The sequence below is a fragment of the Orbicella franksi genome, chromosome 7 (assembly GCF_964199315.1).
Source record: "Orbicella franksi chromosome 7, jaOrbFran1.1, whole genome shotgun sequence".
In the NCBI taxonomy this organism is placed as follows: Eukaryota; Metazoa; Cnidaria; class Anthozoa; order Scleractinia; family Merulinidae; genus Orbicella; species Orbicella franksi.
Window position 1 is genome coordinate 6,026,816 of NC_138151.1, and position 21,382 is coordinate 6,048,197.

Consider the following 21,382-nt stretch of genomic DNA (forward strand, 5'->3'; position numbering starts at 1 on the left):
ATGATTTTGAAAAAGGAATGCATAGCTATCTTTCCAACGTTGGCTTTAATCGAAATCCGTCGTAAAAGGCTGGATTTAATGAAAAACCGCGTTTCCTTTAGCATTTAAAGAAACGGGAAGTGCGCCCGATATATATATTGGAAGTTACCCTATCAGCGCGTGCGCAATTTACACTACCAGCGCACTTCGGTAAGATCTCTTTCTATTGCTCTTGTTTTTCCGTCTTTTCCTTATTTTGTCTTTGCTTGTACTTTTTTTACTTTGCATTTTGTGAAACACAAAGAAAAAGATCTAAAATGTAAGCGAATTTGCAAGTTATTGAGTTGTTTTTATTTTCCGCGCTCAGGCTGACGTAAGTAACCGGAAGTGAAATTTCACCTCCTTAGCAACGTGCGCAAGCGCGCGCATAAATCGGTTAATGGGCCCTTAAGGCGACGAAATACCAGATACAAAAACTCTCAACTTGTCGCGCAACATTGTTTCCTTGCAAGTTTTGAGTCGATGTTGCGCGTTTTTCACCTTGCGTGATCAACTTGTCTCGCAACAAAAAAAAATTGTTGCGGGTTGAAGAAAGTTGTTGCAAAAAGTAGAGCGCGGGTCTACTTTAAGTAACAAATTTTGGCTTTGTTGCTCGTTCTTCATCAACCCAAAACTTGCAACGAAACAATGTTGGGCGAGAAGTTGATGGTTTTTGTATCTCGTATTTAGCCGCCATTAGCATAGAATGGCACACTATCTAACCCTCACCTTTTTTCTTCGTCCGTGGTGTCTATAAGAAACAAATACAAGTTATCATCAGTAGAAGTATGAACTGGCAAAATTATTTTGATATAAGCCATGGGAGGAGTTATGAGAGTAGGCCCCGAGAGGAGACTCTTATATAAAAAAGACGGAGGTGCTCGTCGAACCTTTTCATTATTAAGGCAGTTTTGGCACCTGTTATGTCCACATGGGAGCTTCTGTGGTAAGTTTCAGAGTATTGGCCGAAACTATAGGAGATATTTGACAATCAACTGAGTCTTTATCGTTATTAAAAATGATAAAAGTGTCAGTTAATTCGTTGTTTTAGAATTGGTACCTCTTAACGGTGAAAACATTTCAAGCCACACCCGCAAAGCAAGGTCTTGGTACCTCTTAGGGATTATTTATCAAAATTTCCGACGTGCAACCCCGTTCTTTTTATATGCAAATGGCGTAGGTGTCCAACTACAGGTAACTAATTACAAAAAGTTGTAATTGGATACCCACGTGATCGCGGGCCCATTACGTAACAAACAGGCGCGCGGAGAACCAGTCAAGATCAAGAATTTCATTTATTTTTCGATTAAGATGCAAATGACAAAAACACTCTTACCATCTTTAAACTCCGGCTTCTTTTTAGCGTCTGAAGCATGTGAACCCTCTTTTGCCGGACGCGCTGCAGTCTCAGGTGTTAACCCTGGCCTATCTTTCTCATTTGTCGTCTCGTCTGATGTATCCTCTGTGAATGTATATGTAGAGAGAATTCTTACTGATATTTGACATATATCAGTGTTATGTGTCACAAACAAATCCATAATGAGATGAAGACATTATTACATACTTAAATACACTTCAAACTTGAAAAGCTGGTTTTCACTATCGCGTTAACACAAGAATGAGCAGTATATACGCAAACGCAGTGAGGTCATTTTAAGCAGCGCCTTTTGTTTGGAAACTGTCCTAGCAATAGGCCTATTACCAAAAAATAAATCTTACTGCATGTGTTGGCTGGCTTCTTCTTATGAATACAAAAGCAAAAACCGACACAACGTAGAATGATTTTTTGAAGGGGTACTATATTTCGGCTGGCCAAACCAGCCTTCTTCAGGTACAATGGAAGATTTTACATTGGTGCGTGTTTTTATGTAGCCGATCTTTACGTAATACCGGAAATACGCAAAAGTAATTGATAGTGTAAATTGAAGATAAGCATACGGTAAAATAAAACAACATGATTAAAGAACATAATAAAAGAAAACAAATGGAAACAATTAATATGTTTCTTCGCGGATGTTCAGACCATTAGGATCAATTGTTCCGCCTTTTTGAATTAAAAAAGCTTCCCTGGCCCTACGGATAGAGTCTCGGTCAGAAACGATTTTTTCGATGGGGATTAATTGCATGTCGTCAGCAGTGTGGTTAGGAGAGGACAGGAAATGTTCGGCGGCTGTAGTAGGTTTAGATTTGTTGTTAGGGTTATCTATGGTACGGCGCTGTTCATTAAATCGGTCTTAAACAATTACACCAAAACACCCTGTTAATGGATTATCCATAATCCTATGCTTTTCAGCAGATACCTTTTTCCGACCGGCTTTAACATTATTTTTTTGCGTTATAATACCACCTCGATATAAACTCGGTTTCTGCATGCCCAAAAGATTACGGCGTCTCAGAAAATAATTGGAGAAAATCTTCAGTACAAATTAACTCCACATGAAAAGCAATTCGTGCTGCACTCGACCAGCAGACATTTTTTTCGTCAAGTTTTAAAAAACCGCTTCTCACGCTTCTTTTTCGTATAAGTTTTCCTTCGTTCAATAATATTATTTCCTTTTTAACATGCCATTAACAGAGTATACTTTACTGTTCATGCTATCGATTGATTTCCTGGCCAGCATAGCAAGATGAGGAAAAAGGCTATTAATGGAAAAAAGACAGTCTGTTAATATCAACAAGAACCAACTGTCCATTGTGATCAAATTATTCGGGGAAATTAACAAACTACTATATCAGGCTCACCTTCGATCTTCAAGTCACTGGCTGCTTCCTCGTCTACAATGACATCGTAATGGTTACCAATTTTGCAAACGCAAATAGTTTTTTCCACTTTTTTCTGTGTTTTCGGGAGGATGGAACGAGTACTGACTTGACCATCCTGAACTAGCAGAATCGATATAGAAGTTTTCAAAGCATTGGCTACAACATTCGGTATCAAGTCAACCAAGTTTAAATTGTAGTCTTTGTTCTTGAAATAAGCGTTGAGGTCTTCTTCTTTGATAGCGTCAAAGTCTGAATAGAATTGCTTATTTTCTGACAATTCGTTTTTGATCGTAGTTATAAGCGATTCTACGCTGTAATCACCTTGGTCATCTTTCTCCCTCAGCCCAAGGCTAAATGCGTGAAGCATGCAATGTCCGTCTCCCGGGACAGGTATTCTTCGTTTCCCAAGGTTCCCTACATAGTCGTCGATAATTTTACTCTCGTCTTCCTCATGGTTCCCAGGGAAATGTCTAAAAAAGATAAACAGAAGAAAAGCAAGTAACTTCATGAGATTGAGACGGTGCCGACCACGAGGAATGTAACTTGTTCCCTGCAATACTTTTTTTCCTTTATTTGCTTTTATTGAACACCAGGGCTACGTCTCTATCATATACACAGTGAAGTGGGTCCGTATACGCTTGATGACGTAACCTCTAACTCAGTTAATTAGTATCGAGAGGAGAAACAGACGTGGATCTTTTTAGATTACCAACGGTCGAAGGGCCCAGATAAGCGAAACTGGAGGAGGAACAACAGGAAAAGGTGGGAAAAGGGACAACACCCTCTTCTGTAACAGACGTGCATGTTAAAGATAACTCTGCCCACCAAGTCTGGGAACCATTAAAGACTGATCAACTAATCCTGTCGGCCTTTAAACCGGTCAGTGTAAAACGAAGACTGCGGAGTACAGACTGCAGACCGAGGGTAACATGCAGACTGAGGGTAAGGGCAAACTGTAGACCAGGAGACCAGACCAGAAAGTCTGCAGTCCGGTTAGCCTGTATAGCGCTCCATCTAACCTGAATATCACTCGTCTGAACACCGCTTCATTTGAGCCTGATAACGTTCCAGCTAGCCTGTTTACGGTTAGCTCTCAATGTCCTCATTCAGGGAAATGGTGACACGATTCTGTTAAAAATTCTGCAGTCTGAGTTTTCCCCCGCTCTGCAAAATGCAGTCCGCACTTTTCGTTTTACACTGACCGCCTCTCAACTTGCCCATTCCCCCCCCCCCCCCGCTCGTTTTCTCGCCGCTTGACTTTTCGCTCGCTCGACTGACTCAAACCAGACTGCTAGCTTTAAGTTATTTTCTGCATAGAGCTGTTTTCTGCAACTAGACTTTGTCCGACATTACCTTTCTGTATCCAGATATGTTAACGGATACCAACTAATTAACGGTAAAAAAAAAACCCTACCAAAAAGGGAAGGAGGTAATCAAATGTACTAGCGTTAGCTAGCTGACATTCATGATAAAGTAGGTACTGCGAGCATTAATCAAATAAAAGATCAAATTGCAGGCTACAACTATACTTTTTACAGTGATCATCGCCCGGGGAACTCCCATATAAAAAAGACGGGGGTACCCCTAAGATCCCTTTTTGTGGGCGCGGCATGAAATCAAATATCTCCTGTCATATTTTCTTGGGCTTACTATCCTAAACGGTATCGCAAAAGTTCTCGCAGTGGACCTTTTGAGGTTGAATACCCTAAGTGGTAACAAAAACTTTCTATGTGGGAGTCCTCCCCCCGCGAGGATCGTCCCTGCTGTATTTGGTAATAGGAAAAACCTATAGAACGAAATGGTTCGTTAAATATAAACTAGAAGAACTAAAGGCACGCTTAAAAATACTGGAATATCAGCATCAACAACGTCGTGTATATAGATTAACTCTAAACATTTTCGTTTAACACCGTGGTTAAGTTTAAAACTTGATTTCACAATCACTAAGCAATTAAACCGATGGTTAAAAAAATATAACTTCAGTGTAGAGCACGTGATTTTTAAAGGATGTATAGTATTTTTGTGACGAGCGAATCAGTGAAAACAGTGATAGGTAGTCTTAATTATGTGGAACAGAAGTCACAAGCCTACACTCATGTTTGTGATTGAGTAAATTGACGTTTCAACTAAGTTTCGTGATTATTCCTAACAAACCTTAGTCTAGACGAACCTCTACTAAGCGCTTAACAGGGGTTCGACTGTATGTAGATGAAATATATCATAGGCACGTTTTCTGTGGCTGTTGATTGGAGTCTCGTGAATCGAAGAATCGAAGGGTCGCTCGGAGTTAGAGTATTTGGAGTATTTCTTTAGAGTTACTCATACCCAGAGTGTAGATATTTGATGTAAGTCGTTTCGTTGCCTTTTGTTTTATTACAGTTCTATTGATTTTCATTTAGCTTGTCATTCTGCGTTTTTTTCTTTTTACTCCTGCAATCGTCAATTCATTTTTATTCTTTTACCGCAAGCGATGTACTAGCGGCTCTACCCACCAGTCGATAAACCTCTTTGTATCCTGTTGACCGTTTTGTGGCTCACTTTGGTTAACCTGGCGAACTCTGGTGTACGACACCTCGTGTCCTCGACAAACGGCATTGTCGATTTAGCAAAAACGATATCTACACTTACTGAATCTAGAAACGAACTCAGTTATCGATGAATAGGACACTATCTAACCCTCACCTTTTTTCTTCGTCCGTGGTGTCTATCAGAAACAAATAGAAGTTATCATCAGTAGAAGTATGAACTGGTAAAATGATTCTATTATAAACCATGGGAGGAGTTATGAGAGTGGGCCCCGAGGGTGGACTCTTATATAAAAAGGACGGAGGTGCTCGTCGCACCTTTTAGTGGTTCACAAAGCAGTTTGGCACCTGTTAGGTTGTTCAGCCTAAAAAAAGTCCACAGCGGGAGTTTCTGTAGTACCTTTTAGGATATTGAGCCGAAATAACAGGAGATGTTTGACAATGAAATAAGTCGTTATTGTTATTAAAAATGATGAAAGTGTCAGTTAATATGTTGTTTTAAAATTGGTACCTCTTAAGGGTGAAAAAAATTCAAGCCACACCCACATATCAGGATCTTAGTACGTCTTAGAGGTTCTTTTCAAAATTTCCGATGGGCACCCCCGTCCTTTTTTTATGGGAGTCCCCCCGGGGATAGGCCGGGGGTAGTCGTCGCACACAGCAAAAATATGCATTACATGATATGTATATGTTTAATGTTATTAATAAGCAATGAGATTATGAGCTCGAGATTTCTGAGGTGATAACTGATGAAGCTGAATCAACCTTCACTTCATAAAACTCGACAGCAAACAATCTAACTGTTTTTGCGGAGTTCTGACTGCATTTCCTTGAAACAATGATTCCGATCCCAATTTTTTCTTTGCATATCTGACAGACTGTTCACAGGACTCTATTTTCTCGTATTTTTATCCGATCGTTGAACGCGCAGATAAAATCGCGAGAGAACTGGACGCCAGCGCAAAACGCGTACGTCGAAAAATAGAGAGGCTGTGAACAGTTTATCCATAATCTCTTGATATAAAGTAGTATTTTAAAAACTTCTCGCTTTATCGAAAGTAGGCGCGGTCTAAATTGGCATTGAAATCTTGCAGCTTTGTACGCGCTCATTAGTTGATCCAACAATTTTGAAGTTTGAAGTTACATGACGGCATTTATTTCTTAAATTTCGAAATTTCATCTCTGAAATTTGTGTTCCTTTCAAGTTTACTCCTGAAACTGTATGTCTTGCTTTCTGACTGGCTCCCGTTTAACAGTGACTAACCGGTGTTTTATCTTCGAATTTATAAATGGAAAATGAAATGGCGATGTGTTAACTTGACTACGAGCAGTCCCTCTTTTTCCTCAGTTCGCTGCGCGAGAAGCACATTTACATAGAGCGCCGGAAACACTTCACGCGTGCAGACGAGTAAAATATACAGCGTAATCTTTTATTTATTAGCTTTTGTATATGTTTTGTCACATACTAACTTTCCTACGGAGCAACCTTTATAAGACCTAACTTACGATCAGTAAGAATTCCGTTACAATAAAAATGTGTAGAGAGTTTTACCTTTTCGTTTCAAATTCAATAAAGTGAATCATTCAACATATCCACTGAACAGAGATGTTTCTTATGCAAGTAAAGATCGTACAGCATACGGCGTTGTTTAAACAAAGATCTGTTGGCTGTTGAAGCAATGAACTATACTATTCACCTGAAAAAGTTGGCAAATTTGAATAATAAAAAGAGTGTTTTGAAACTGCAAAAAGCTAGAAATATGACTACTGCATGCTGTGCAGCTGTTTTCATTCCCTATTCGGCCGTTTCTCTGCTTCTAGAATGTCCTTACCGTAGATGCCTATGTTTCCTGACCCGAGAACTGAGCGAGAAGAAGCGGAAAAATAAAAATGGAATTCGAAAGCGGGCGTTGAGAAAGTCTAACATCAACCTTTTCTTATAATTTGAGCATAGTCACGACTTTGTTATATAAACAAAAGTCGGCCGGAAGGTGCACGACTGAAAATACTTTTCCAGCTTACCTCCATCTTGCTTGATGAAAGGTTTCTTGTACGCCGTACACACAAGAGTACCTACAACAGGCACATGATCCAGCAGTGCATTTTCGGTTTCTTTCTCGATTTCGAGAGGCTCTACCGAAACAACTGTGATGTCCTCTGTCATAGGACGTTCATCAGAAGGAACTGTATCTGAAACCATAAAGGCATCTTTAAATTTGACAAAAGATTGGCCACGTTGGTTTTCATCTCGATTGCATAACGCATATTATGGTATGGTTACTCCTTTTAGATTCAATAGTTCACTTGTGTTATAGTTAAAGTCCCCTCTAATGATAAACGAAGATAGCTCTTCCTTCTCACAAACTTTACGTAAGAAGCAAGAGCTCGATTCTGCAAAGAAAAGGTAGTTTCTTATTTTTCACTTGTGTTACACGTTCTTGCAGATCAACCCTTGACATACAAAATTGTTTCTAAACGCACAAATTTAATTTTACTACGCCGGAGAAATTTGAACGCATCTTCATTTCTACGGTTAGGCCTATCGTCCACGCTAATCGGTCCGCATGAAAACGGAGCTTTTCAAAAACGCTCTTCAAACCGGAGGAATTCGTTCTCAAATTTCTCCAGCGTAGAAACGGGGCCTGAAACGTCAATTTAAAAAAAATATGAAAGCGCCATGCACTCTATTTCACTGACGTGGCCAGCAGTCATGCACATTCATTGGATCAAAAGAAAGTGTTTCCATAAGAAAAGAGTTCAGCTTCTAAAGGATTGGTTAAGTACACCAACATGGCCCCCATTTCATTGTTTTGTGCTACAATATGGCTGCTGTGACGTCATGTGAAAACACTCTATGAGGTACAGGTAAAGTCTGTGTCGGCCAAAGTGGTCCATACCGCCGCAGCTTACTCAAGTTTCCTGGCGTGATGCGAAAAGGAGTATTTCTAGCATCCCGGAATGTCAGTCGACCATCTTAGGGTTACCCTCAGCTCAATTACTTCGGTACACACTTTTATTATTCAACTTTCATACACTGTACGAATTCCGATTTTCTGATTGGCTGATTTGTACCACGTGATACTGGGTTGTGACGATACAACCTCCTTGACGTCATTATCATGGTGTAATAGCCGTGGTGTTAATTCAACACACCAATGCCATTACACCATAGTGGTTTCAATGCAGTGTTTCTTTATGCAATGTATTAAATTTGAATAATTAAAATGTTAACGCACTCATTGCTCATTTCTTTAAAGTAAACACTCAAATTGCAGGAAAGCCATTAGTTTTGTTGGCTCTAAATCGCATATTTTTTTGTTCTGCATACAAAATGAAATGTTAAAGCATATCCAGTTCCTCTTTTTTTAAGGACGTTCGTGCAAAAGTTTCCAGTCAATTGACTTTTTTAAATTTTTGCTGCAGTCAGTTCATGGGATAGCTGTGTCAGAAATGCAAAAAAAATTTGGGGTCGCCGACTTCATTTCAGAGATAAAGCGTTTGGAAAAGTACCCGGATTTTGAAAAATTGGCGCACACAATTCAGCATGGTCTACAGGGGTTCACAGTTAAAAATATCGAAGGTGAGTCAACGGAGGCAAACGATCTTAGTCATATTTTGTAGAAGTGGGTCTGTTGCGTAAATAATTCCAACTGTTACCAACGTTTTCACAAAACTTAACCCTTCAAGAGGCATTGAAACCGTCGCACAGAGCTAAAAGGAACGGAATTCGATGGTGCATTTGGAAAAAAATTCAAACTTCTAGTCGATATATTTTCTTGATTTTTTTTTAAACGTAGAAAATCGGTAGAGAAAATGATCCATCAAAAGAAAAATAGGGGTCACCAAACGTCCAAGATCGTTAAATCCAGGCGAAGCTGTAGCAATGGCCATCTGCCTTATCATTGTGCATTTTAGTAATTTTTAGCGCGCGCTCTCATGCATGACGAGGCGTGCGAATTTCCGTGCGCAGTGAGGACGGGCAGAAACAATTAGCGCGAACGTCCTTAAAAAGAACGACCACTGGATCAATGAAATTTGGTACTCACCAAGATCCTGTATTGTGCGATTTTAAAATGAATGTAGTAAAGTGGCAATTTAACTTAGTGGAGTCAGGAGCCATAATCGGGGACGGAGACCGTAAGCGCGCGCCATTTCAAGTATTGGGGTTGTCCCCATGATATGGGACAAAAATTCTATTTTTAGAACAAATTGCGCCATCACCTGCGGCACACGCGCGTACATGCTGCGAGGATTTTTGCGGATGTCGCGCGGGGAAAATGGCGTCCGAAATTCCCAAAATGTTTCATGTTTTTGCCCCACAACTCAACGCGTTTACGTCTGTTGGAATTTTGCTTAAGTATTTTCGTCGTAAGCTGCTCCAGTTTGAGTGAAGTAAGACAGTGTCGAATTTAGGTATGTTCGGCAGTAAGCTTACATATATCGCTGACCAAGTTGTGTTCCGACTGATGCTTCTTTTACATGAGCTGTACATTACTCCACTTTAAATTTCACATATGTTGAAGATTAACAGCTTTTCCATTACACAGCAAAAAACTAGCTGGATATATTTAGATATAGCAGAGCTTCAGGACTTCATAGTTTCCTAGCTCCTCTCGCCACACGCTTGCGAGCAATTTGTCAGTCTATCGCGACCGAAAAGTAAAACAAAATAATTGTTAGTTTGAGTTTCTCTTGAATTGTAAGCAATGCTTGATATTTCATCAAGGCTTAATAACTTTACGTCCGTAGATACTGCTCAGTTTTATTCGTGTAAAAATCCAGTAAATTCTCTGTTGTCGATGAATGAGAGCGCACGCCGATGCGTGTTTTGTACAGTCAGTAAATGATGACAAATTGTGCCGCACTTTCGTGTGAAAGCGTACATCGAACTCAAACAATAGCTCTATAGTTTTTAAATATGTTTAAGATTGATAAATGTTTGAGAAAATATTAAAAGCTAAGCTGAAAATATTTGAATAAAGCAGAAACAATCAGCAAAGTTACGATGACGCTTTCTTTAATCAACTTGGAATAACGATTTCGATTTTGATGATCGAGTTATCAAAACTCCTTGTCTATTTTCATGTTCGCAGTGTAAAACTTTACTATGCTTATGTTGAAGAAACACACATGATGTTAGTAGCCTTTTTTGCATTCGTGAAATTTGTTGCAGCATCTCAGCACAAAAGATAACGAAAGAAATCTTTGTCAAGATTTGTTGACAATTGAAAACACCGACTCGGACTTGAAAGTGCACGAGCTCCATGCACTATGCAAATGAGCTAATTGTACGCGTCAGACTTTCCTTTCAAAAACTTTTGCAAACTCACCAAACAAGCAGAGACAGTAAGAAACCATCAAAACAGGTTTTGGTTATGATTAAACATTGTCTGAGAAACTCACAAATTAACTTGATACCAGAGTAGAGAGTTTTCTTGCTATATTCTTAAGCATACGCGTAAGCTTACAACTAGCATGAGCAGATCTTATTATTCATTCCCAGCGCGAGATTGAAGTCTTTTTTTCGTCCCTAAAAAAACCCACCTTTTCCGTTAGCTCAGAGCATAAAACTGCATATAAGCGCCCTGGTTCGTATTCCCTGCCTTATTCCCTGCCATCGCTGTGAAAAATACGCAAGAGAATCTCTCAACTCTCACCATTTGATCACGCAACGTGACAACATCCACGCGAGAGCCCCTGACATGTGCGTGAATCCGCGCGGATGTATGACGTCAGGATGGCGCAATTTGTTCTAAAAATAGAAAAATTGTCCCATATCATAGGTGCGCGCGAATCCCGAGACTTACGGTCTCCGTCCCCGATTATGGCTCCTGGTGGAGTGCAATGTTGGTCTGAAATCATACGTGATTTCAAATAGAACTCTTACTGCGCTCCCCGGGGGGGGGGGGGTACTTTGGGAATTTCTGGGTGGGGATGTGCCGCCAGGACCCTGGAACCCTTAGCCTATACCAGAGCTAGTTCAGCTGAATTTTGCTAACCTATATTAGAGTAAACTTCCCAAATCCCCCCAGCTACCGACACTGTCGAGGCTGATTTGCGTAAATTTAAACTTGCCGGTTTGGTTTTTTTATATTTTTGAGTGGCAATTCCTGGTTTCCTTACTGTAGATAAAATCTTCAACGAACCAGTCAGTTTTGTGAAAAATGATACCCTATTCTAGACCCAAACGCTTTGATTTATATACCCTATCCTAGAGTAAACTGCTTGAAAACCATACCCTTCACAGCGGCACATACCTATATAGCCCATATATGGCAGTGCCCCCCCCCCCCGCCCCTTGGCTGCGCTCCATCCTCGGAGATCCAGTGGCTGGTTAGACGGACGTCTAGACGCGGTTCGCGGTAAGAAATATTGCAGAAAAATGTATGGAAAATTAGGAAGACTAACCGAGCGTCTTCTATCCAAGCTACATCCTTGAAACTTGGTGAATACAATCTTCTACCTAGTATTTTAACGTTGCGATTCAAAATTGTGTAAAATGCAATTTTAGCACCGACTTGAGGTAAGCGACGGTGTTCGTACACACTGAAATGAAATGCGGCATATTCCCAGTGTCCAGTTAATTGCCAATGTTTTGTATCCCATCAATATGGGTTATTAACCACGCGTGAGATCAAGATGGCTGGATATTGGCCAAGTTCTTTTTCCTGCGTGTTCATGGACTGAGACGGAGTCAAGTCGATAAACACGCAGAAAAAGAACGAGAACAATATCCAGCCATCTTAACCTCACGCTTGGTCAATAAAGGATCTATTGTATGGAAAAGTGTTATTTTACACGACAGATGTAACGAAAGTTGTCTCGGCTCAGGAAATCACAAAATGTGTTGAGAATGAAAACACATTTTGGTGCCAAAATTTATGTACCATATCACGGAATTTCTTATACCCAACAGCGAAAATACTATCACTATTGAACCAAAACAGTCAGCGCTAGCAGGTTCCATGTCGTATCCTGGGCTAATCCCCGCTCATAAAAACCAACGTTCCAAATAACGCTTATGACACTTGCAGAGATATGATTATCATGCCAAATTGCCCCCTATTATCCGCACAGTCGCGGGGCTGGGAGGCGAGGATTTACATTGGAAAGACAGTTTTGTTCACCTGTCTTGCAACTAGGTATTATAGGAACTGCAATCTCCTGTTAGTTTTAGATAACTGCAGATTGGGAAATTTATCATAATCTCCTAGACACTTGAGGGTGTTGACTTCTGGCGCAGGCTAGCATGGAAATATGTACACTACAGTAAATTATGACGCAGATTACCTCTGTCAGAGCCTTGCTTTAGAACGTGGGATGCCGAAACTTTTCTTGTCTGGCTGTGTGATTCTGTAGGTTGCGCCTGTGAAACGTTCCCGTGGTGACCATCCATGCGTTGTGTCTCCAACTTTGTCTCCACAATTTTAGCTCTGGGTATTTGATGGCTAGTTGAGTTCGATTCTGTAAAGAAAAAGTAGGTTTTTATTTTTTACTTCTGTTACACGTTTTCGCAGATCAATCCTTGACATACAAAATTTTTTCTAACCGCACAAATTTAATTTTACTACGCCGGAGAAATTTGAACGCATCTTCATTTCTACGGTTAGGCCTATCGTCCACGCGAATCGGTCCGCATGAAAACGGAGCTTTTCAAAAACGCTCTTCAAACCGGAGGAATTCGTTCTCAAATTTCTCCAGCGTAGAGTGGATAGGGCCTGAAACCTCAATTCAATAAAAAATGTGAAAGCGCCATGCGCTCTATTTCACTGACGTGGCCAGCAGTCATGCACATTCATTGCAACGAAAGAAAGTGTTTAGATAAGACAAGAGTTCAGCTCCTACAGGATTGGTTAGGTACACCAACATGGCCCCCATTTCATTGTTTTTGGCTACCAATACGGCTGCTGTGACGTCATGTGAAAACACTCTATGAGGTGCAGGTAAAGTCTGTGTCGGCCAAAGTGGTTCATACCGCCGCAGCTTACTCAAGTTTCCTGGCATGGTGCGACCAGGAGTATCTCTAGCTCTTTAGCATCCCGGAATATCAGTCGACCATCTCAGGGTTACCCTCAGCTTAATTACTTCAGTACGCACTTTTATTATTCAACTTTCATACACTGTACGAATTCCGATTTTCTGATTGGCTGATTTGTACCACGTGATACTGAGTTGTGACGAAACAACCTTTTTGACGTCATTATCGTGGTGTAATAGCCGTTGTGTAAATTCAACACACCACTGCCAATTACACCGTAGTGGTTTCAATGCAGTGTTTCTTTGTGCAATGTATTCAATTCGAATAATTAAAATGTTAACGCACTCAGTGCTCGTGAATTGTCGGGATTTACCTGCACGAGTTCACTAATGTTACAAGTAGAACGTGAGGGACTGGGCCCAGCCCCAGGTTACTTATTATTATGGGATCGAAAATCCCACGCGTTGGAGAGAATGAAAACGAAACGAGGATCGATGAGAAAACGTGTTGCCATTGTAGTTTTGTAGTAGTTCCTGTGCGAGATTGAGTAGAGTGTAACATTTGGTGACCCCGACGTGACAAAGAAACCATCGAAATGTCTATAAAAGTCGTCGAAGAGATTCAGATAGAGGTGAGAACAGCAATTTGTCAGCTTAGCGAAGCGAGTCTTCGAGAAATCTGTGCGGGGCTACATATCGAAGTTAAAGAGACGGATACGGGACGTCTGGCGTTAATACAAATCCTAACGAAATATTTAGACGCCGAAGAACTCGGAACTGAAGCACTAACGAATCTCAGAGAAGCAATTAAAGAAAAGAAACCGGCAACGAAGGACGCGAAGAGTGAACAAGAGGGTGGTGTGAAAACCGAACATGTGGATCAGAAGTCTGCTGTCAAGTCAAGCACAAATGCAATTACGCCTAAAGAAACCACAGCGATTCCACCGTTCAGGAAGGAATTTAAAATATCGGGACAGATTGGAGATTCACGTCAGAAAGATCGCTTGAGCTTTACCAGTCTTGCTCACCAAATTAACGCTGGACTGAAACGGGGCTATAAAGAAGAAGAAATTGTCGAGGCCGTTATTCGAGCCATCAATCCAGGCCTTAGATTGAGGAGCTACTTGGAAGGTAAGCCCGATCTAGATCTTGCCAGATTACGTAAAATACTCCGGTCACATTACCAAGAAAGGGGGGCTACGGAAATGTATCAGCTGCTCAGTTCGGCAGTACAGGAAGCTGGGGAGACCCCTCAGGACTTTCTTGTTCGCCTCCTTGATCTAAAGCAGAAAGTACTGTTTGCATCTCAAGAAGCAGGATCTGATTTGAAGTATGACCCAAAGCTGGTACAGTGCATGTTTCTGCATTCATTATTAACTGGGTTACGGAATGATAACATTAAAATGGAGATAAAACCATGCCTGCAAAACACCCAAGTGGAAGATGAAGAACTTTTTGAGAAATTGAATGCAGCAGTTAGTAATGAAACAGAAAGAATGCAGAAGCTTGGTTCCCGTCATGACCAGCTCACAAACCGAACCCCCACACAGCTTGTAGCCCAATTGGCCACCCATGACGACAGCCATGCCTCAGTTGAAGGTAAAACCCCAGAAAAGCCACCAAAAGTTAACCTTCTTACTGAAGTTAGAGAGTTGAAAGCGGAATTGGCTGCTATCCGGGAGGGCATGGAACAACAAAGCCGCGCTAGCCCTCACCCACAGTACAACCCTGTAGAGCAAGGGAGGGTTCGCCCTAGAGGGTGCTGGAATTGTGAAAGACAAGGAAGGGGTTTCCGTTGCAACCATTGTTTCAAGTGTGGTGATGTCGGCCACTTCAGTTACCAATGCCTAAGGTCAAGCCGAAGGGGCTATAACTCAGCAAGCCCCCAGGGAAACAGACAAGGGTTGCCCCCACGGGACAAGGAGCAGCCCCCTCGATTCATGAGCAGTCCCAACAATGCATGAACTGTGGAAAGAGGGAGGATTGGGCACATCAATACTTGCGGTGTTCACAGTGCCATACTAGCCACTATTGTTCAAAAGTTTGTCAAAGGGAACATTGGGAGAAGCATAAGAAACTATGTCAAGCCATTAGCGAAGTTGAACTGAGGGAAAGGGCAAGTGTTGAAACATTGAAAACGTCGTTCAGTTCCCACCTAACCCCGAGACAACGTTCTAAACTCACCAAATTAGTGGGAAGAAAATGTGTGGTTTCCTGCTTGATTCAAGGGGAAAAGGTGGATGCCCTGTGGGATACCGGAGCTCAAGTTTGTGTTGTGTCCAAACATTGGAAAGAAATTAACCTACCAAACGAGCCAGTAAGAGACATAAGCGAGTTATTGGGGGAAGATGGATTAAATCTCCAGGCCGTGAACGGTACAAAAATCGCATATGATGGCTGGATTGAGGTAGAGTTCCAGTTGGTTGGGGAGGACGGGTACTCGGAGCCATTGACAGTACCCATACTAATAGGAAGTGAAGATAATCAGGAGTATCCCATCATCGGCTTTAATGTCATTGAAGAGGTCATTAAGAGGAGTAGTAGCCCCAACACAACCAGCCTATTGCCCCGAATAGTGAATGACTCGTTACCATCTGTGAAAGAGGGCGAAGCAAGAGCGCTGGTTAATTTCATCCAAAGTATGGATGATGAAGCTGACACCGGTATGCTCAGAGTCGGCAGACAAGACATACGTGTCCCACCAGGAGAGACTGTGAGAGTCAAATGTCAGGTACACTTTGGACTATTAGAAGAAGATTTGCCTGTTGTGTTTGAGCCCAAAGAGGAAGGGGCGTGGCCTGAGGGGCTAGAAGTTCAGGGCTGTCTCCACCGAATCTCCCCGAGGTCTTCGAGCCGAATGTATGTTCCAGTATGCAACAACACCGAACGAGAGATGACCTTACGTAGGCGGACAGAACTGGGCACTATACAGTTAGTGCAGTCCGTCACGCCACTGCCAGTCGAAGCTGAACAGAAACAAGAGAAAGAGGAAGGTGAAACTTGGAGTGAGGCAACCAGTTATGAGTGGGAGCCAAGTCAGCCCGAACAAAGTAAAGCAAAGTGGACTCCCCCAGTTGACTTGAGCCATTTGTCAAGTGAGCAACGGGTGATTGTCAAGGAGATGTTGAGGGAAGAATCCGGGGCCTTCGCTATAGATGATGGTGACATTGGATGTGCCGAACATTTGAAATTGGAAATCAACCTGAGAGATGACGTCCCAGTACAAAAAACATACAATTCAATTCCAAAGCCCTTGTACGAAGAGGTAAAGTCACACTTGCAGGATATGATCAATCGTGGTTGGATAAGCAACTCAAAGTCACCCTACTCTTCCCCAGCGGTGTGTGTGAGAAAAAAAGACGGCAGTCTGAGACTATGTGTTGACTATAGGCAGTTAAACAGCAAAACTGAGGATGACCGCCAGCCCATCCCTCGCTTCCAAGACATCCTGAATAGTCTCAGTGGGAACACTTACTTTTCAGTGTTAGACCAAGGAAAGGCATATCACCAAGGATTCGTAGCAGAAGAACACCGACATCTAACAGCGTTCATCACCCCCTGGGGTTTATACCAGTGGAACCGGATTCCTTTTGGCCTTAAAAATGCACCCGCAGCTTACCAGAGGTACATGGAGAAATGCCTAGAAGGTCTCCGCGATGAAATATGTATTCCATATCTTGATGATGTCCTGGTGTACAGTAGAACATTTTCTGAGCATGTAGACAATGTGCGAAAGGTACTTAAACGTTTGCAGGAGTATGGTATCAAGCTGAAGCCAAAGAAATGTGAGTTGTTTAAGCCCCGTGTTCGTTACTTAGGCAGAATAGTCTCAGCAGATGGCTACACGATGGACTCAGCAGACGTTGCAGCAGTGGCAGCCCTTAAGGAAACTAAACCAAGAACTGTTGGTGAATTGCGCAAACTCCTGGGTTTCATAAGCTATTACCGCCAATATATTCGCGACTTCTCCAGATTAGCCAAACCCCTTTATGACCTACTTTCAGTTAAAGAATGCAGTGACCAGCCCAGCAGAGCTAAAGGACAGAAAGAGCACCCCAAGTGGAAGTTGCCGACATCGAAAGGACAATCGTCATCAAATCACAAAATCCCGTGGAATGAAAGACACCAAGAGCGATTAAACTTCCTAATTGAACTTCTTATGCAGCCAGGGGTAATGGCTTACCCTGACTTTGAACGACCATTTGTACTGCACACGGATGCCTCAAGCGAAGGACTTGGGGCGGTGCTCTACCAAGAACAAGGGGGGAAATTGAGAGTTGTTGGCTATGGCTCAAGGACATTGACGCCCGCGGAACGGAACTACCACTTGCACTCAGGAAAGTTAGAATTCTTGGCCCTAAAGTGGGCAATTACTGACAAATTCAGGGATTACTTATTCTATGCTCCATCCTTCGCTGTTTTCACTGACAATAACCCGTTAACGTATGTGATGTCATCAGCAAAGTTGAATGCCACGGGGCATCGGTGGGTGGCCGAGTTAGCGGATTATAACTTTACAATCAAGTACCGACCGGGCAAGACTAATGTTGACGCGGATGTTCTGTCAAGAATCCCATTGGACATAGACAAGTATATGAGCGATTGTACAGAGGAAGTACCCAAAGATGTCCTTGAAGCAACCGTGGAAGCAGTTAGGGAACAGGCAAAAGGCACAATCCCATGGGTTACGACAATTGCCGCAGACTTGACAACTCCTGAACCGACATTAAAGGATCTGAATCTAAAACCCTTCAGCCCTAGTGAAATCAAGGAGGCACAGCACTCGGATAGTGCTATATGCCGCGTGCTTTACTACAAGACACACGGGATCAAACCGGGTGGTGGCCAACTGAAAAATGAACCCCATGGAGTTACCAACCTTATGAGAGAATGGAAGAAACTGGAAGTTGATGAACATGGTATCCTGCGACGAAGAACAAGCTCTAAGATACAATTAGTTCTGCCACACAACTTCATCCCAGTGGTACTTAAAGAATTACACACAGAGATGGGACACCTTGGAGTGGAGAGAGTCGCAGAACTTGCAAGGTCCCGCTTCTACTGGCCACATATGTACCGTGACATAGAGTATTTTGTGACACAACGTTGCAGATGCATCAAACAGAAGAAACCAAACACAGTCACGAAAGCACCTATGATGCACCTGATGACATCAGCACCCTTTGAAGTAGTTTCCATTGATTTTCTGCATCTGGACAAGAGCAAAGGTGGATATGAATATGTACTGCTGATTGTTGATAACTTTACCAAATATGCCCAAGCCTATGCAACGCGCAACAAGACGGCCCGCACTGCTGCTGAGAAGATCTACAATGAGTTTATCCCAAGGTTCGGTTTCCCAACACGAATACATCACGACCAAGGTGTTGAGTTTGAAAACAAATTGTTCCACAACCTAGAACGTCTCAGTGGAGTTGCCAGCTCGCGAACCACTCCATACCACCCACAGGGCAATGGCCAGGTAGAACGCATGAACCGAACGTTACTCTCGATGCTAAGGACCCTCCCGGAGGACAAGAAATCGAACTGGAAAGATTCCTTAAACAAGCTTATACATGCGTACAACTGCACAAGACACGAAACGACTGGGTTCTCGCCATTTTACGTGATGTTTGGCCGTTCCCCACGATTACCAGTTGATTTGCTGTTTGACCTAGACAACGACCTTCAACAGGGTGATTACCAGGACTATGTAAAGACGTGGCAAGCAGATATGAGACGGGCCTACGACCTAGCATCTAGGAACACCCAGAAATCGTCAGCCAGGAGTAAAGTGTATTACGACAAGAAGGCTTCCGCAGCAGTCTTACTCCCCGGCGACCGCGTACTTGTTAGAAACCTTTCAGAAAGGGGAGGACCTGGAAAGCTCCGTTCACACTGGGAAGAGCAAATTTATGTAGTTGAGGAACGCATATCTGATAGTCCAGTCTATCGAGTAAAGCCAGAACTTGGCCGTGGGAAACAACGAGTGTTACACCGTAACTTGCTACTTCCTTGTGATGCTTTACCACTGCCTAAACCAACGAGAGCATCATCCAAGACCACCCAACTAAGACCTAGAGTGCCACCTCAGCCTGAAGACATTGGAGAGAGTTCCGATGATGAGTATGAGATGAACACACTGTCCTCTCCAGTCACCCATGAAATAGCCTTTCCGGCGGAAGTAGACACCCCTCCCATGGACCCACAGGACCACTGTGATAATGAAGATTGTGCCACTATGTCAGATACCAGGGACCAACCTGACCCACAAGTGGACACTGGTGACTCATCAGTGCCAAATTCATCCGTTCTAGATGTGACTGATATGGCCCCTGAGGAAAGTGACAATTCAGATTCAGAGGAACACCTAGAGGGAGCTACGCGACCTAGAAGGGAGAGACGACCCCCTCAGATTCTGACTTACAGTCAGATGGGGGTACCCGAGTACCAACGTTTACACCCAGTAGTAAACGCAATTCAATGCCCTCAGGTGATACTTCCCTACCAAGTCATGGCCAACTGGCTTGTACCTCACTGCCGGTGTATTCACTGCACCCCGCACATCCCATTTATTCCACAGCTGCAGTATATACCACAGCCCATATGGACAAACCAGTAATGAACACTCCTGAAGTCACAACTGATTACTCCGAGTATTAACCATGGACAAGCAGACCTGTTGCTCGCCTTCTGTGATTTAACTCATAAGCGAAATTTGCGTTGGATTTTCCCTCTAGTTACAAACTGTTAAAGACAAAACCTGCGGATAATGGAACTGCCACAATAGGTATTCAGTTTGAAACATGATGAGAACTGACGCTCCCTCCTAACCATTGTTCTTTTTGGTTTTGTATTTCCTGTTATAATGTCGGGACGACATTTCTGTTGGAGGGGAGTGTGTTACAAGTAGAACGTGAGGGACTGGGCCCAGCCCCAGGTTACTTATTATTATGGGATCGAAAATCCCACGCGTTGGAGAGAATGAAAACGAAACGAGGATCGATGAGAAAACGTGTTGCCATTGTAGTTTTGTAGTAGTTCCTGTGCGAGATTGAGTAGAGTGTAACACTAACAATGAACCAGAAATTTCAATACCACACGAGGCTTTGCCGAGTGCGGTATTGAAAATTTCGAGTGCATTTTTAGTGAACGAGTACAGGTTAATCCCGATAATTCACGAGCAATGAGTGCGTTAACCTGTAAATGTACCACACCTGGGTAGAGAAAGGCACGGTAAGGGTGCAGTGATGAGAGTGCTCGCCTTCCACCAATGTCCATGGCCTCGGCACGATGCCGGCCTGAAGTCACAAGTGAGTTGAATTTGTTATTGGTTCTCGCCTCGCTCCGAGGGTTTTTCTCCGATTCCTTTCGACTAGGATAGTGGAAGTGGACAAATTGGAATTTGGAGATTTTGGTCGGAAGTTACTTAATACGCGACTCGGCAATTTCTGCGGCTTCCGTAAACACGCGTGATATTGGTGTCATACGATTGCCCATGCTTATTACATCTATTTTGACATCACTGGTGATCCTTGCAATCTGATTGGCCCTCAGCAGTGCGATTTATTCACTAATCGCACTATTTTTGCCACTAAAACAAAACGTTTGTATAAAGTAAACAATCGAATTGCAGGAAAGCCAGCACTGTTGTTTGCTCTAAATCGCATCTCTTTCTGTTCTACACACAAAATAAGATATAAGAGCATTTCCAGTTCGTCTTAAAAAAAACGGACCACTCAATCAATAAAATACTGGTACAAAGTTGATGAAGTAAAGTGGTGATTGAACTCAGTGGAGTGCAACTTTGGTCAGAAATCATACGTGATTTCTAGTAGAACTCTTGCCGCGCGCTCCTTCGACTTTGAAATCACGTGTATAATTTCAGACAAATTAATTACACTCCACAAAGTTCAAAATTGTAAGACACGAAGTAGAATTGAACTAATCGCATCCGGTAACAAATATCGAGAATAAGGTGTTTTGAGAACGTTGTTTCAACGAAAAAGTCTGTAACGTTTTCCATAAGTTTCAAAAATTGTAGGGAAAATGAGAAAGAGGATAATTTTAAGTAGGCAAGTAAGCTCAATTAGTGAATT

At 42.4% G+C, this 21,382-nt stretch overlaps 1 protein-coding gene across 2 annotated transcripts in view; it reads right to left on the reverse strand.

The window, feature by feature from the left end:
- The window catches only part of LOC145493272 (uncharacterized), a 219,932-nt gene that overhangs the window by 146,827 nt on the left and 51,723 nt on the right, over positions 1-21,382 (reverse strand). For both annotated transcript variants that reach the window (XM_081472700.1, XM_081472701.1), the window contains exon 2: positions 12,597-12,770. In XM_081472700.1, coding sequence (XP_081328826.1) covers positions 12,597-12,770 — 174 coding nt within the window. The remainder of the gene's footprint in view (positions 1-12,596; positions 12,771-21,382) is intronic.